At 49.5% G+C, this 17,758-nt stretch overlaps 1 protein-coding gene across 2 annotated transcripts in view; it reads left to right on the top strand.

The window, feature by feature from the left end:
• The window catches only part of Zdhhc14 (zDHHC palmitoyltransferase 14), a 188,154-nt gene extending 170,596 nt beyond the window's left edge, over positions 1–17,558 (top strand). Inside the window, exons 6-9 of one of the 2 annotated variants that reach the window (XM_090337911.1) lie at positions 2,936–3,038; positions 4,263–4,372; positions 7,273–7,375; positions 16,407–17,558. In XM_090337911.1, the coding sequence (XP_090194037.1) occupies positions 2,936–3,038; positions 4,263–4,372; positions 7,273–7,375; positions 16,407–16,763 (673 nt within the window). In that variant the 3' untranslated portion in view covers positions 16,764–17,558. Of the gene's footprint in view, positions 1–2,935; positions 3,039–4,262; positions 4,373–7,272; positions 7,376–16,361 lie in introns of both variants that reach the window. The other variant, XM_090337910.1, reaches the window with a different exon arrangement.
• Positions 17,559–17,758: the final 200 nt, after the last annotated feature.

Here is a 17,758-nt window from a genome sequence, read left to right as displayed (position 1 = left end):
AGAAAACAAGGACGGGGTCTTTACACCACTCACAGCTGCCCCTGAACTAAAATGATAGGTCTCACCCTATAGGAAGCTCTGTTGTGTCACCTGAGGGAGAGCCAGGCTCTCCTAACTCTAGCCCTGCTCCACTCAGAATGGCATGCTTTCTCAGTGCCCCTAACCAGTTGAGAAGAAGGCTCATCAGATCAGATCACAAAAGATTGCAACCCAGGGAGCTTGTGTGAGATTTTTACTCATTCATCACTCATTAATATGAGAGCAAGTCATACAAATTTTCCAATAGAAATGTGATGGTGAAAACAGGAGTATTATCCAGTCCCACCCTGAGGGATTCCTTGCAGGTGTCAGATCCTTCAGATTATCTCCATGGTCCTAGGATACGCACGTGTGCGTTCACACACACCCCTCTGCACCTCTGTGTATGGCTGTATCCAAAAAGGATCCTAATCTTTGCATTGTTTACAGTTCAGTATTTTTTTTTACATTTCTTGGAGATACTTCCATATCACCATACAGATCTATCTCATTCTTTTTTTTGTCTTAACCACTTTCTAAAATTCCAAGGTATTGTTAACTATATTTGATTCATAGTCATTTGATGGGATGTTTAGATTTATTATCTTTTTATTGGTTCAGAAAGTGAGGTATTGAATTTTCTTTCATTTAGCTCTGTGTAAAGAAATGTCAGTATCTCTCTGACACTGATAGGTGTAAAATCTGAGTTGAGGGCCGGGAGTTTGGCCTAGTGGTTAAAGTGCTTGCCTAGCATGCATGAAGACCCAGGTTCGATTCCTCGGTACCACATACATAGAAAAAAAGCCGGAAGTGGTGCTGAGGCTCAAGTGGTAGAGCTCTAGCCTTGAGAAAGTCCAAGGACAGTGCTCAGGCCCTGAGCTCAAGCCCAGGACTGGCAAAAAAAAAATCTGAGTTGAAAGTTTGTATATTTTAAATGTTGATAGACCTACCAAATGGTCCTCAGAAGACACCATACCAATTTCTTCTCCCCAGCCCCCACAGCCATTCCAGTGCCAGGTCTTAACTTGTCTTGTCTTTTCTGCCAATTTGACAAGAAAAAAAAACACCTCATTGTCTTAACTTCTACATTCTGGATAAAACAATCACATTTCTTGTCTTCTTATAGTTGTTGGAAAATTTTAAATCACCAGGTGCCAATACACAGTTATAGTTGGCTATTTTTTTTTGGCCAGCTCTGGACCTTGAACTCAGGGCCTGAGCACTGCCCTTGGGCTTTCTAAGGCTAGAGCTCTACCACTTGGGCCACAGCACCACTTCTGGCTTTTTCTATGTATGTGGTACCAAGGAATCAAACCCAGGTCTTCATGCATGCTAGGCAAGCACTCTACTACTAGACCAACCTCCTGGCCAATAGTTGGTTAATTTTTGTTTATTAAAGAAACAAATTGTTTCCAACCTGAAATACCAGTGGTGACGTCTCACAACTTGGCCTAGATGGCTGCCACCTTTGGGGGCCTGAGGACCACCAGAGGATGATTTTCTTTAGCCTATGGTTAGTTGATTGCTAGGACAGCGTAAGCTATGTATTTAAAGCAGCCCCATGATGAATGGGGCTCTTCCTGTGAGCATGTGTATCTTGTAAATAGAGTCTTCTAAGACATTTTTCTGCTGGATAGATTCAGCCCTTCAGATGGCCAGTCTTGGTTGTGAATCTCAGCAGTTGAAGAAGGACAGATATTTCTTCTTTGGTGCAAACACTCCCTGTGCCATGCATGACTTCCCTTACCATCCTAAAAAGAAAGTCACTCACTACCCAGAGATTTGGCTGAGCGGCTGGGGAGGGGTCTCCTGAGAAGGGGTTTTCTCATGCCAGTGCCGGTGTGATTCAGAGGTGCAGGCCTCTGCTCCTCAGCCCCAAACAGACAGTCCCTGGAAGCAGAAGCTCTGAGCACTGTCCTGCTGGAGAGAACTGCAGAGTGCATAGTGCAGTTCTCTGCCTCAGAAGCTGGAGTGTCTGTCAGTATTGAGTCCTTCCATCCAAGGTCCAAGCTTCAGCTCAAACCCTTGTGCTTCCTGATTTGGTAGCTCTGTCCTTGACCCCGCCCCCGGGGCAGGAGAGAGGGCAAGGTCGGGGTGGGAAGCAGAAGGCTATCACTGAAAAGAAGAAAGTGTAGCCAAGTGCTGGTGGCTCACACCTGTAATCCTCGCTACTCAGCAGGCTGAGATCTGAGGACTGATATTCAGAGCCAGCCATGGCACAAAATTCCATGAGACTCATAGCCAATAAACTACTCAGAAAAAAAATTTAAAAAAAAACAGAAATGGCACCGTGGCTCAAATGGTAGAGCACTAGCCTTGAGCACAAAGAGGCTGGGACAGCAGCACCCAGACCCTGAGTTCAAGCCCCAAGACTGGCAAAAAAAAAAGTAAAGTGCAAGAACCCATGCATGTCATCCGGCTATCCGGAGGCTGTGATCTAAGCATCTCCGTGCGGTCAGCCCAGTAGATGAATCTGAGAGATTCTCATCTCCAGTTAATCAATGAAAAGATAGAAGTGGAAATTTGCCTCAAATGGATAGAATGCCAGGCTTGAGCAAAAAAGCTAAGCAATAGTGTGAAGCCCTGAGTTCAAGTACTAGTATCTGCGTGCACACACACGCGCACACACACACACACACACACACACACACACACACACACACACTGAAAAGAAAAAGTGTTTAGGGAAGCCCATGAGTCACTTGTGGAGCAGGAATGGCCTGGAGGATGATGGGAAAATCTGCCCTCGTCCTCACTCCGTGAAGGACTCCCCCGTGGCTAGAACAAGAACGGACTGGAGGCTAGACCAGGCCAGAAGCCTGAGAGTGAGCCGAGGAGGAGGGGAGCCTCTTGGTCGTCTCAGCTCCGGGGGCAGGCGGTGCCCGCTCCTCTCCAGCTGCCTCCTTGACTCTCCCACTGTGCTGGAGGCCGTGGTGTGCTTCTTCTCTGTCTGGTCCATCATTGGCCTCTCGGGATTCCATACGTACTTGATCAGCTCCAACCAGACAACCAACGAAGATGTAAGTTCCTGACTGCAGGGCACAGGTGGGGAGGGTGGAGGGGAGGAAGAGGAGGCCAGGGGCCTGCCTCCCCGAGAGCTCACCTAGCTGGGAGCTCTTGGGACAGTGACTGTGCAGTGGAGCCTACCTGTGTGTCCTATATGTTGGCCACACTGGGCATTTCTGGCCATGAGATGCTAAGACTCGCCAGGGGACACCCAGTCAGGCCAGGAGAAGGTCTTTCTATTACTACTAAATAATTGTGGGAGCTACTTGCAGCATTTTGTCTGATGAAGAGAGCCCTCGCTGTCTGACATACTGGAGTAATTTATGACTGAATCTGCCTATAATACTTAATACCTCTTTTTAGTTGGGGGGGGTGATTGCCCTGACCCAAAGTTTAACTTGGTATCCAGGACCATCTGCCTATATTTAATTCTGGTACAGGAGAGGAAGAAAACATTGTCCTATTGCTGTATATCCGGGAAATGTCCCACATATGTCGAAACTGCTATAGCAAATGCAGAAACTGAATGTCTCAGAATACATCATTTTACCATAAACAAAACTGAGAAAAATGTGGTGGTGTCTGAGCATGGTAGTGCATGCCTGTAATTCCACCTGCTTGGTAGGCAGAGACAGGCAGATGGTGAGGTCAAGGCCAGCTCCTGCAAAGTTAACCAGACCTCATTACATACGTTACATTCTGTTACATTGCATGGGGCGGATAGCTTGAGTGTATAGAGTATTCTGCTAGCAGGTGTGAAGCCTCTGGCTGCATTTCCCGCTACTGGAAAGAAAAAATCAGAAAAGGAACTAGCAGAGATAAAATACACAAAAGAGTTCATGTGATTTGTAACTGTACGCATTAGAACTTGCACAGCACTGTGAGAGTGGATTCTATTTCTAAACTGGCAGTCGGGAGCCATGCTCACTTTTCCAGCTGCCCTCCACTTAATTATTGTGAGTGTGAAAATGTGTCATTGGTGTACATTTGAGGACCTTTTGGTCCACATAGTACAAATAGATTCATCACCCCAAACAACATGACTTCTGTCCCTCCTCTAAGCTGCTGTTTGAGGATGTTTCTAAGTTTGAGGTAAATGCTTATTTTCTTCTAGAAAATTACCTCCATTTCTCCTGGGAAGCAAATGAGTAAAGGTGATTTCCATTCTCTGTGGTGGCAGCTGATGGCATTGGTCTGAAGGACTTTGTGTGTCACTGGTCTGTCTTTTCTTCTTTCAGATCAAAGGATCCTGGTCAAACAAAAGAGGTAAAGAAAATTACAATCCCTACAGCTACGGAAATATCTTTACCAACTGCTGTGTTGCCTTGTGTGGGCCCATCTCTCCAAGGTAAGACCCAGATAGCATCCTGCACCTAACAGATGTGTCATCTGTGTTAGCACAGGGTCTGCCCACCTGGGCGCCCCATGGCGGCACAGCCCACCGGCCCACAACCTCCAACTCCACCTTCACGTCCTGAGGACCCAACCCTGTGGAACAGAGGTCTGATGGTGTTGGATTCTCCTGCACAGCTTTTGTGGTCTCAGACTAAATTTGTGACAGGATTAAGAACAATTCCCTAATGCTCAGAATGAGGAGACCCCACTGAATATTGAATGACTTCAGGCATCAGTGATGAGCCAGGAGCTAAGGTCAGCATAGTAAAGGAGCCAGGGTGGGGAGCATAGAAAAAAAAGCTATTTAAAACCCGTGGACTCTGCTGCTGAAGCCTGAGTGGCCAGGGTGGAAAGCTTGAATAGCTGCAGGAAGGGGGAGGCAGTAATCCAAGCAGGGGGGACATTGTGGAGATAATGATATTAACCGTGGAAGTAGTTGGCATTTATTCAGCTAGTGTTTGCCCTACTCTGTGTGTTTTAGATGCACTTTATGTTTATGTCCGTATTGGAGCTTGAACTCAGGGCCTCTCACTCTCAGTTCTTATTACTTGAGACATGCTTCCATTCCAGTTCAGCTTTGTGTATTTGTAGATCGAACTCATCACAACCAAAAAGACATTTTGTCACAGTTGAGTTACCTCTCAGGGAAGACCTCTCCTTAGAACTGCTTTAACTGCTTGTAAAAAGGTAAACAGACATACTGGCACATGCCTGTAATCCAGCCACTCAGAAAGCATAGATAGAAATATAACCTTCCAAAGCCAGCCTGGGGCGAGATAGAGATAGAGAGAGAGAGAGAGACAGAGACAGAGACAGAGAGAGACAGAGACAGACAGACAGACAGAAAGACAGAGTCAGAGACACAGAGAGAGACAGAGACACAGAGAGAGAAAGAGAGGGAAGGGGGAAGGAGAACTAAAATAAAAAGGGCTAGAGGCATGGCACAAGTAAGTAGAGTATCTGCCTAGCAAGCACAAGTTCAAATCCCAGTATTGCCAAAAAAGACAAAGTGAGGTCCACTGAAGTGTGAAGATGTCTGAGCAGCCAGCAGCTCCCGAGTTGGCGGCTGGGGCTGGGGCTCCATGGAAGGGGCGCCAGCAGGCGGGCACAGGGGAGAGGAAGGCGGGCACAGGGAATGCTGTGTGGTTAAAGTGAGCAGGACTGGCTCCCGGTCCTCACTCCTCTCTGCCCCAAGATGTGAGAGGAGGCAGCATTTTCTTTATCTCTGCTCCTCCTCCCTGTCCTCTTCTCATCATCCCCTCCCTCTGCCCACCTCACACGCGCCAGGCCTTCCCGGGTAGCTCTGCCAGTCCTGCGCGTGTCCCTCCCTCACGCTCCCACCCTCCTTGATGGCTAGGGTCGTAGGCCTCACTTGCCTCCGGTGTGTGATAAATGGTGCCCTGATACGCTCGTGTGGGATAACGTGTCTCCATGTCCCCGCGGAGAGCCACAGCCTCGGAGCAGTGTCACCAGAGGGGTGGGTGCCAGTCCCCCGGGAGTAGCCAAGTTTGGGGGAGGAGTCCTCATACACGCGTGGAGGGAAGGGATGCAAACCTGGGAAGGCAGCGTTGGTCTAGTTCTGCTGGGCGAGCGGCTGAGGGCCAGCGTGGAGTACACATGGAGGTTCCATCTTGCGAGCCCCGCAGTCCGTGGGCACATCGTGCACAGTGACCGTCCGCTGGGACCCTCGGGGCTGGGGCAGGGTGATGGGTTCTAATGATGAGTGGGGGTTGAGGGGAAGGTATGAGGGGCAGGACAGAGACTTGACAGACAGGGTACCAGGGTCACCAGGGAGGCCCTGATTTGACAGAGGAGTAGCAGGGGAGAGAGGAGGGAGAGAAGGGACAAAGGCAAAGGACGGATGAGATAAGGGGCCCATTCGCAGGGCCCAGGAGCCTGAGGACAGGAGACAGAGACAGATGGATGCTGAGGCTGTGTCCCCGGAGGCCGTGTCTCCCTGCTATCCTCGCAGACTTGAAGGTCTAGTCCCTTCTCTGCTACTGAACGAGAACCCTACAATTCCATCATCTCAGTGAATGAGACCCATCCCTTCACCCCACCCCAGCAAGGGCTATGGGGTCCCCCTTCCCCCCAGCTGGGCCCTTTCCACGGGTTCTGGCCCACAGTGGACAGGAGATTCTGGAAAGGGCTGTCTTAGCACTGGCCTCATCAGTGCCTTTCACGCTAGTGCAGCTCTGAGGGGTCCCCCTGCCTCTTCCCGGCGTCTGAGCATGGCGGACAGTCCTCGGTGCGCCAGGATTGTTCAAGGCTGCATTGCTCCAGTCTCTGCCTCTGTGTGGCGTGGCACACCGTGTGACTCCACATGAGTCTCCTGTGGCCTACCCCAATTTTGGCTGACCTTACCTTCCCTAAATTCCATCTGCAAAGGCGTTGCCCCGGATGTACTGGGCTGGGCTTCAAGCACACCTGTTCACACGGTTCGATCCCAGTGTGCCTCTTCAGGCCAACGGCAGGTGGACAGGAGTGTGGGGGGAAATGTGACTTTGAACAACTATAGAAAAGATGAAACACAGAGTACCCGGGGGGGGGGCAGACTCGGCTCCGATTCCCCGATGGAACCTGAGCGGTGTTCAAAACAGGTTTGCCATATGCATGGATCATAAGATGTGGGCTTGAGGCTGGAGAGGAAAGCAGGAGACAGACCATGGCAGGCAGAGGTGACCAGATGTGGCAGACATCGAGACCGAGGAAGGTGACAGCCAGTGCCACAGGTCACTGAAGGGCAGACCAGAGTTGGGGCCATTCTAGAAAGGGGGGAGGACCCAGACATGGGCATTTTGTGGTCGTCTGCGGTCTCACACTCTCCCACCTGTATTTTCTCCTTGCGTGCAGCCTCATTGACAGACGAGGGTACATCCAGCCCGACACCCCGCAGCCTGCCGCACCCGCCAACGGCATCACCATGTACGGAGCCACGCAGTCCCACAGTGACATGGTAGGGCTTCTCTTCTGCTGACGCGTGCTCTGACCCAGGAGTGAGCCACGCGCTCACTTGAGAGAGGTCAGAGAGCTGAGTAGGTCAGTGTCCAGCAAGGCATCGTGAGGCTGGCTGGCTAGACTTGTTTCCTTGCTGGAGAGCCACTGCCTCTGGGAACTAAGCAAAAAGTCCCCAGTGTTGCTACCTCGAGCATCGTCTCATGTCACCCATGCAGAAAGAAGCGTTTTACGGTCATCCCATTTTATACAAGACGAAATACAGGGTTTGAAATATGACATAATTTGCTCTGTCACGCGGGGGATGGGTCCAGCCTGTGTGCTTCCCACCACGGGCCGTGCTTTGACCCTCACAGGTGGAAGCTGAGGAGAGAGTGTCCCTCCACCTCCACTGCCCAGCAGAATCTCAGCTCTGACATCTGAGTCCTGCTAGGTCAGCACCCAGAGTAGGCTGTGGGATAGATAAGGTTCTGTGGGTGAATTTAATAGATGATCAGCGACAACAAGAGCAAAAAAGAAAAAAACCACAAAACCCCACAGCCATAGGGACAGGAGCGTGGCCTAATGGTAGAGTGCTCGCCTAGCATGCACAAAGCCCTGGGTACCACATACACAGAAAAAAACTGGAAGTGCTGCTATGGCTCAAATGGTAGAGTGCTAGCCTTGAGAAAGTCCAAGGACAGTGCTCAAATCCTGAGTTCTAGCCCAGGACTGCCATAGCCTTCGCGTTCTCCTAAAGTTTGGATCCATTTTTTGCTCTGGTACAAAGAAAGTATCTTTTATCAGCTGAATTACAGGTCAGAGTGACTCAGCAGCAGGTACTTGAATAAAGTAAGACAGGAGTGGGCGGTGAATTCTCGGAAGGAGAAAGGAAGGAGGGGAGGGGAGGGAGGGAGGGAGGAAGGGAGGGAAAAGATACCTTAGGTTTTAGACAAAGCTTCCTGGAGGAGATGATGTGCAAGCTAAATATTAACAGGTAACAATAAATTAGGTGCCAAAGGTGAGAGCTGGAGTGAGCTTTCTGTCACTATAATAAAATGTCTGACATTATTTACTTAGGAAAGGTTTGTTTTGCTGGGCACCAGTGGCTCACACTTGTAATCCTAGCTTCTCAGGAGGCTGAGATCTGAGGATATGGTTCAAAGCCCACCAGGGCAGGAAAGTCCATGAGACTTTATCTCCAGTTAAATACCAGAAAACCAGAAGTGGTACTGTATCTCCAAGTGGTAAGCAAAAAAGCTCAGAGACAGTGCCCAGGCCCCAAGTTCAAGCCCCACTACTGACAAAAAAAAATTAAAAAAAGAAAGATTTGGTTTTAGTACACAGTGTAGAAGTTTAAGTCCATGTCTGGTGGACATACTGTTTTCAGGACTCTGGTAGAGAAGCCAGGTAGAAATGTTGGAGATAACACCACAGAGCAAATTGCTCATCTTGAAGACCCAGAACCAAAAGTGGGGAAGAAGAAGAGTCTTACTTGAGGACATGCCCTCAGTGACCTAAAGGCCTCCCGTAGGCCTCTTCTGAGCAGGGCATTCACCACCAGAATTATGACAGGAGGGCTGCCCAAGCAGAACAAATGTAGAATCACGAGGCTGCCAGGTGCATTCCGAGAGAGATGAAGAGGAGAGGGGACAGGGACACAGAAATTCAGGGCAGCTGATGCAGGAAAAGAAGCCTGGGCTTTGTTCTGCAAATGGCAGGGCCACGGCAGAGCTCAGCAAATACCACCTTCAGATTTTCATTTAGAGTAGATGGGCTGGCAGTAGGTCAGGGTGGTCTGTGCAGGGCCCAGAGGGAGGTGTGCTGGGCCGGAAGGCAGACAGAGGACAGCAGAAACAGAGGCAGAAAAGGCGCAGTGCGGACAAGGGTTTGAGCATGGAAGCCTTGGGAGAGGGTGCCAGGGGCATCTGCTCCCCCAGCCTCAGACTGAGCGAGATGCTTGTGACTGCTCCGTGAATGGAGCCTGTTTCGGCATGTGGAATTCTTTGTTCATGTTCCTGGGGGCAGAGGGAGCCTGGCAAATGGCTAGGTGGAGTGAAGGTGCTGCCCGTGTTCATGAGGAAATGAAATAATGATGATGTAACTCCACTTGTCAAGTGTCTAGCATTTATCACTTATTTTCCTTTCTCTGCATCCACCTCTGCCAACTGCAGGCACCCACCACACCACTCGCGTTTCCATGTCTAATTGGCTGCTAGTGAGGACAGCAGAATGGGATTTTCCTGAAAGACCAATGAAGGAAAAGCTTTGCACAGCAGAGAACGGTAGATGGCGGGAAGTGGGATTGAGCAGAGAACCTGACACTTGAGTCTGTGACAACCAGATAGGTTCCTTAATTCTAGAACTGTCAAATGCAGAAGGCAATGGCATTGCCACCCTGGACTGTGGCGAGAAGTGACTTAGAGCTTCTCCTCACCAGTTATAACCCAGGACTGGCACACGGGAGGTACTTGTTAAGCATTCAGCTGAACAGAGGTTGAAGTTCCCCTCCTAGGAGCTTCCTAACAAATGTTTGTGCACAGTCGTCTGGCTCCTCACTCCTCCCATCCTCCAGTTTCCCCTGGCAGTAAACAGTAAGCTTTAGCCACCCTATATACAGAACAAAGAAGTAAAGGAAAAGAGTTTTTCATGGGCCATGTTGTCATGGCCCATGAAAGAATGACCTTGACAGGACCAAACTAACCTGTGGCCAACAGAGGTCATGGTCATTTCATCTGGAGACTCTACAGGCAAATGCTCTGTCCTTTGCCAGGACAGCAAAGAACTGGAAGGCCTGGAGAAATGCCCAAGTTCGAGAACATGAAATCCAAGTTAATAAATGTTTAATGTGTATGAGACATGTGAATATGTCAACCTCATTAATTGTTAAATTTTAACATTCATGAAAGTTTAATTACATTTTAGAAATGATTTGTAGCTTGGGTTTTTCCTAACTCCCTAAGAATTCCTAAGCACACATATGATTACATAGAAATCATGATCAATTATAAATTAAGTCATTTGCGCACAGATAGACATGGAAAGTCTCACTGACTGGAGCCCCATCCCCTTTCTGCCTTACCATGCTCCTGGCTAAGGGAAAGCCAGCGTGGCAATCTGCTTCTTTCAGGAGAAATCTTTCTGCGCCGCCCTCCCCCCAGCACTGCCCTGGGTACACTCGCTCATTTTTTGGGAAAGGATGAGATCACAATCCCTTGGCCCAGAAGATCAGAGCGAGGACCACCTGGACTGGGATTCAGATCTCCCTCAATCCAAGAGACCCCAACATCTAGAGCACACCCATGACAGACAGAAGCCCTGCCCTGGAAACACCAGCAGGGGAATTGAGCACCTCCCAGCAATGCCCAACAGGGAATTCCACTGAACATTGATTGACCTTCAAGGCTTTTTCAGTTTGTTAGACAGGTGTGTTTCCAGCCCTTTCTGTCGTACCACCATGCCAACAGCATTCCATTCTGCAGTTAATGTATAAGCCAGTCTGCACTAGAATGGGCCTCGTATGGTCTCCATGATTCTTCATGGGCTCCTGAGACAGCTGAGGACCAGGCTAAAAGGACTGCGGTCGTGTGCAGCAGAGCCCCCAGCCCACTCTCCTCTTCCTGCTTTACTCACACCCACACCACGGAGTGGAGACCATTTCCACACCAAATGCTGTTGTAAGCCTGACGGCCTTCACAAAAACCCAAAGAGGCTGGTAAGAAAATTGCCTCCATTCTTGCACATTAATAAAAACTGAGTGACAGAGTACTTATGGCATTTTGCCTAAAGACTTTGCATTTTTATCCCAAGTCCCAGCTCTTAATTCTACACATACCCCCTCCCATAATGAAATATTTACATGGAGTTGACTGCATATAAAGAATGCTTTTGCCAGGCAAGGTGGCTCACGCCTGTAATCCTCAGGAGGCTGAGATCTGAGGATCACAGGTCAAAGCCAGCCCGGGCACTAAAGTCCATGAGACTCATCTCCAATTAACAGCAGAAAAGACCCTAGGTTCAAACCCCAGTATCAGCGTACACAAAAAAGTAGCAATAATAACTTAGCACATTTACTTAGCCTGAGATTTCACATCTCTCCTGCCCCCCCTCACTCACCTTGCTCGTGGAAGGTGTGGAACCTTCCAGAGTGGACGCTGGGACCCAGTCCCTTTCTCTCTTGGCCTTGTGGCTGCCATGAGATGAGCAGGCATCCCCACCACTGCACCCCCAACTTATTAACATCCTGGGCCACCACAGGCAGCAAGCATCTGGCCCAAGCATCATAGGCTACAGCTTCTGAAGCCATGAGTCAGATAAACTGTTCCTCCTTCTAAGTTCCTTACCTCAGTTGTGGAAAGCTAATACTCCCCTTAATCCAGTATCAAAATAAGACTAACCCCACAGCTGCAAGTTGGATCAAACTAGGATTCCAGAACAGTCTGTACATAATCTGAAAAGTCAAATACAGTAGGAAAAACTAACTTGAGCAAACTCAAATAGCACTGCCAAGTAAAATAAGAGAGAAGCTGCTCTCCCGGGTGGCCTCTACATTTTGAGAGGACTTGGTGAGAAGCCGGTGGTGTTTTTGTACACTTTAACTTTAACCGTGGACCCCAAGGCAGGGCAGCATGGCCAAACAGAAATGAGTGCTAATTCTAAGACCTCTCACAGAGTTGGCACAAAAAAGAAGTGTTTCATTCATTCTTTGCATACAGACTTCCAAGAAAAACCCTTGTTTTTGCTTTTAGCAGCTTAAGCTGATCTGAGCACTAGGTTTCATACAAGAAGTCAGCCTGGATAGAGTCAGTCATTCTAAAATAAGCAATTTTATGTGAGAATCTGCGGACACACAAAAGCGAATGTTCTCTCTGAGCCTCTTAAAATCACAGCTGTGAGCACTGATGCTGACATCTGAATATTTGAAGCCATGAGCTTGTTTGCAAGTTAAAAGTGGTTGCTCTGTTTGGGCAGTCACAGGTCCTGGGGACTTAGCTGAAGGAAGAGAGCAAGAGCCCAACATGGCAGACACCCAGGTATCTCCATGCTGCCACCGGAAAGCTCTGCCACAGACGGCTCCCTCCCTGGACATCAGCAGCTGTTCTGAGTCTGTTCTGCATTTGACCAGTTTCTAACCAAGAAAAAAGGCAAAGTCATAGGATTCCATCTACTGTTCGATCAATGTGGGCCTTTAAAAGGTTATCGAGAAAATGAAAATGCGTGCTTCTCCGTTTGCTGTTCATAGTACATGGACATCTAGCAAATAATTTAGGTGGTTATTTTTTCCCGTTAACCTGGAAACTGGTGGAATAAATTAAAACATGCCTAGGGATTCTGGGTGTTAGCCTCTTTCCAGAGCCACGAAATTGAGCAGCCCATGAACAGTGGTATTGCCCTCTACTGGCGAAAAATGAGAGTGAAAAATACACAGGATACTAGGGAAGTGTCAAGTAGAAAAGGGGAAAATGATGAAAATGGACAGAAAAAGAGGAAGTGGATGAGAAAGTGAAGGAAGGAAAGAATGGAAGAGAATTAGTGACAGGATAGAAATTTAAGTTTAAAAAATCAGTAAGAAAAACACATGAATTAGAAACAAGAGAGGGTCTGGCGTGGAGGTGCACATGTATAACCCCAGCTTCTTGGGAGGCACAGGTAGGAGGATCAAAGCCCAGGCCCAGCCTGAGCAAAAGCTGAGACCCTGTCTGGAAAATAATGACAGCAAAAAGGCTAGAGTTTACCTTAAGGCTGAAGTGATAGAACGATTCCCTCACAAGCACAAAGCCCTGAGTTCAAAACCCAGTATACAAAAAATAGTAACAAAGCCTAAAGGGGGACGGGGAAGCTGAACACTGGAGGTGTGTACTGTAATCCTAACTATTCAGGAGACGAAGATCTGTAGGGTTGTGGTTTCAGATTAGGCCAGGGGAAAAGTCAACACAACTCCAACTCAATGGAAGAAGCTGGAAATGTGGGCCTGTGTGTACCCTCCCAGCCACAGCATGGAAGCATGAAACAGGAGGATTAAAACTCAAGGTAAAGCCAGGCGCTGTGGCTCACACCTGTAATCCTAGCTACTCAGGAGGCTGAGATCTGAGGATTGTGCTTCAAAGCCAGTTTGGGCACTAAAGTCTATGAGACTCTTATCTCCAATTAACCACTAGAAAACTAGAAGTAGCACTGTGGCTTAAAGGGTAGGGCAGTTGCCTTGAGCTGAAGAGCTCAGGGACAGTGCCCAGGCCTAGAGTTCAAGCCCCACAACTGACAAAAAAATAATAACCCACCTCAGGCTCAGTAAGACAGATATCTGATTGGTATTAGCAATAATACCAAAGAAATAAGTTCAAGCTCATACCCAGGCCAAAAACAGGATAGACCATCTCAAAATAACCCATGCAAAAAAGAAAAAAGTTCTGGAAGGGTGGTTCAGTGGTAGTGTACCAGCCTAGCAAATGCGAGGCCCTGAGTTCAAAGCCTAGAATCATCGAGAAAAATGAGGAGAATGTTTGTCATGGGCTAGCCCCACAGTAGCACTGAAAAGAGTCATTAACTCATCATCTCCGGATTTTGGCAGTGCAGAAAATGTAGAGAAACTCTGCCTTCAAAAACAATATATTTCCCAGATTCCTGTGCGTTTTTTTTTCTAAAAAGAAATTAAACAATGTTTATTTTCAGTGGGAGGAGCCATTGCACAATGGTGGTTTAGCATCTGATGAGATCCTGTGATCTCACACTCCTGCCCCCAAGCCAACAGATTTCTATAAACACCTGCAGCGGTGTGGCCCCCAGGTGAGGCACTCTTCCTAGAAGAAGTCACATGATCTTTGAAGCCATGGTTTGCCACAGATTTAGACCCTCAGGTTTCCAGGTCCTGTGCTCACAGGAGGTGAATGGGAAGGAGGTTTGTCACCTGAAAGCCAGAGAAGTGTCTGCAATTGCGCTCGGAGAGACAGGCACCTAGTATGGTGACAGCAGACCAATCCATGTAGTCAGTGCTTGAGGTCTATTAAGTTGTGATTAGAGTAACATTTGGAAAGAGCTTTGGAGTGACTTATATATGGAGGGGGGCAGTACCAAGGTACTTGATATTTTGCTCAAGCCTGGAGCGCTGCCACTTGAGCCACACCTCCACTTCTGGCTTTATGCTGGTTATTAGCTGAGTCTCTCATGGACTTTTTTGCCCAGGCTGGCTTTGAACTATGATGCTTAGATGTCAGTCTCCTGAGTAGACAGAAACGAAACTTTTCTCTCAGTATTGTTTTTCGTTGATATCCTCAAATGTTACGATAAGCTACAGAGCCTTTCAACAGGGCCCTAACCCAGGAGGCCAGCCTGCGTTTGCGCAGTTGGAAGCAAGCCGTACATCTAGCTGTGTTAAAGCCCCAGTGATTGAGTGTGGGTGCAAAGCCACATGTGATACTACAGGAGCCTCCCTGAGAAAATGAAAACCAAACACGAGGAATGAGGCCTCGGCAGGGGTCACCTGCCCTACAGGGGACTGGCGCTCCCGCTTTCCTAGCCACTGCAGATGCACGTGTTAAGCCAACAAGGTAGTGTTTGTAGCTGACTGTCCGCCAGAGGCAGGAGGACATTCACACTGCCCGCTGCTGGCAGCGGTATCCTCCTAAGCCCTGCTGGAAGGAAGGTGTAGACAGGAAAGAAGTGACCAAGAAGACAAGAGAGGCAAGCTCAAGGTGACTAGCCCGCCCAGCGTGGTGGTGCGTGCCTGTCCTTCTGGCCTCCTGCAGGCAGACACCGGAGGATGGCAAGTTTGAGGCAACCTCGGCAGCTTCGCTAAACCTTGTTTCAAAACAAGAACAAGAAAAAGTAGAACTTGGAGGAAATGGTGAGGGAAACAGAAGGGGGAGAGAAAGGGAAGAAAATAAGACAGTTTGGGAACTGGTTTTGGCCCCCAACAGAAGCCCTGAGTGTCCCTGCGCCTGGGCCTAACGTCAGTGCCTCCTGTGAGCACGGTTTGAAGTAGCTGGGCAGATCCTGAAAATAGAATTTGTCCATTACTTCAATTACTTCTCAATTCAAAGGGTTTCTTCGGGTCACATAGACAGCAAATCTAATTTGTCATTTCCTGATGCCTTAGAGCTGGATAATTGCATGGACTGGGTGTAGAAAATGAGAGCTCAGGAGGGAAGGGTTGACAGCAGGATGCTGGGAGCCCTCTGACCCGCCCGCTACCCCGGCTGCAGCTATCTGCCCACATGAATGCTAAGGAGGGTTGGGGTTTGATTGACTGGGATGAAGTACAACAGAGAGCGAGGTACCCCCTGAAACTGCCGTCACATTTGCCCTTGAGCTCATGCTAGCATCAAGACCTTTTCTATCTATCATCTATCTATCTATCTATCTGTCTATCTATCTATCTATCTATCTATCTATCTATCTATCTATCTATCTATTTGCCAGTCCTGGGCTTGAACTCAGGGCCTGTGCACTGTCCTTGGGCTTTCTCAAGGCTAGAGCTCTACCACGTGAGCCACAACATCATTTCCAGCTTTTTCTGAAAATGGTATGTGGTACCAAGGAATTGAACCCAGGTCTTCGTGCATGCTAGGCAAGCACTCTACCACTAGGCCAAACTCCCGGCCCCCATCAAGACCTTTGAACTTGTTTTTGTTGTTATCTGTAACCACATCCGTTTATGAGTACAATACATCCCGTCCTTGTTTTCCCTTCCACCACTCTCCTCCCTCCCTCCCAACCCCACCCATCTAGAGGTGTTTGAAGTCCCATCCTCTAAGGTGAGGACCAAGACCACAAGCATGACGACCTGATAGCGCCTTTGGGACTGAACAGGGACTAAAAGGGAGCCATGGATCCCGTGCCAGGCGTTGGCATCTGCCGGTGTTGGGGTCCCTCCAGGACGCCCCTGGGCTGCTGTGGATGCTGTCCTCACCTGACTAATGGTTTCTCTCTTCTCACACCTGCCTTCCCCGCCTCCCCCGGCCCTTCCCCTCTTGCCTCTCTCCTTCTCTCTGCTGATTCCTGCTGCTCTCCAGTGCGACCAAGACCAGTGCATTCAGAGCACCAAATTCGTTTTGCAGGCCGCAGCTACGCCCCTGCTGCAGAGCGAGCCCAGCCTGACCAGCGACGAGCTGCACCTGCCAGGGAAGCCGGGTCTGGGCACGCCGTGCACCAGCCTGACCCTGGGCCAGCCCACCCCGCCCTCCTCCATGCCCAACCTTGCCACCGAGGCCACACTCTCAGACATTCTGCCACTGAAGGACGAGCCCGGGGGCCACCAGTTCCTGACCCCGGATGAGGCGCCGTCCCCACGGCGGGGGCTGGCTGGGGGGAGCCCCCTGGCACACAGCCGCACCATGCACGTCCTGGGCCTGGCCAGCCAGGACTCTCTCCACGAAGACTCTGTGCGAGGCCTGGTGAAACTCAGCTCTGTGTGACCCAGGTGGCTGCCCGGGGACCTCAGGGCTCATCCCTGGGCAGTGGGGGTGCCACTACCCCGGAGAGATTGCAACCTAGGGCCTGGGACACAGACCACTTTTGAAATCTGATGGCAGAAGGCAGAGCTTAGACAGGAGGAGGAGGAAAGAAGACATGGCCATTTTCGGGCCTGCGGACTCTGTGGGGTGGCCTCGGGGAGGGGGGACCCTCAGAGGAAGAGGTGAGCCTCAGAAGCATAGGAGCTGCCTGTAGGCCACCACGCAAGTGCTGGGTCCGTGATTTCAAACACCATAGTGAAGGGGCCACCTGGATGCCACATTTCCTGTCTGCTGCTCTTGGAACACATTCCCTGAAGGTCACAGCACTAGTGGCCAGACTGAAAGTGCAATTACTGTTCTGCTACTCAGATTTGAGATGGACATGCCATTGTGTTAGCTGGGAAGAAATCTTCAAGGGAGAGAGAGGGGGGGGCGACCAGATGTGGCTTGGTGGGCCACGCCGGGGTGTTGGTGTGCCGGAGGAAATGCTGCTTTCATTCTTAGTTTAATTTTGTGACACTTTCAAGAGCTGTTTTTCTGGAAGACAGGGCAGTAGACGGCGGCCGCTGAGTGATGCAGGCCTGTGTCACGCGGGGTGGTGGCTGCAGCCCAGGTTTGTGGGCCTGTCCCCTCCGGGACCTTTCACCTTCTCTTCAGTCCTAGCCGAGGTGTCGTGTCGCCACCCATGGCAGCCCTCGCCTCCTATGTGATGAACTTCTCCCGGACAGCCAATAAAATGACCTCCGTCTTTCCAGATGTGCGCGTGGTGATCCTTTCGTGAGAGCACGGTGGTGCGCGGGGCCTGCAGGGAGTTGGGTCTGCCTTTGTTTACATTGGGTTCAAGACAAGCCAGATTCAAGACTTTGGATTCTGGGATGTCCAGCGGTTGTAAGATGATTTGACCTGAGATGACTGGCTGTCATTTCTCTCCTTGCCCCTTTAATTATCTGTGTTCA

This window comes from Megascapheus bottae, chromosome 8, assembly GCF_031878675.1.
Source record: "Megascapheus bottae isolate mThoBot1 chromosome 8, mThoBot2.hap1, whole genome shotgun sequence".
Classification (NCBI taxonomy): domain Eukaryota; kingdom Metazoa; phylum Chordata; class Mammalia; order Rodentia; family Geomyidae; genus Megascapheus; species Megascapheus bottae.
This window is presented reverse-complemented; position numbering and strand designations above follow the sequence as displayed.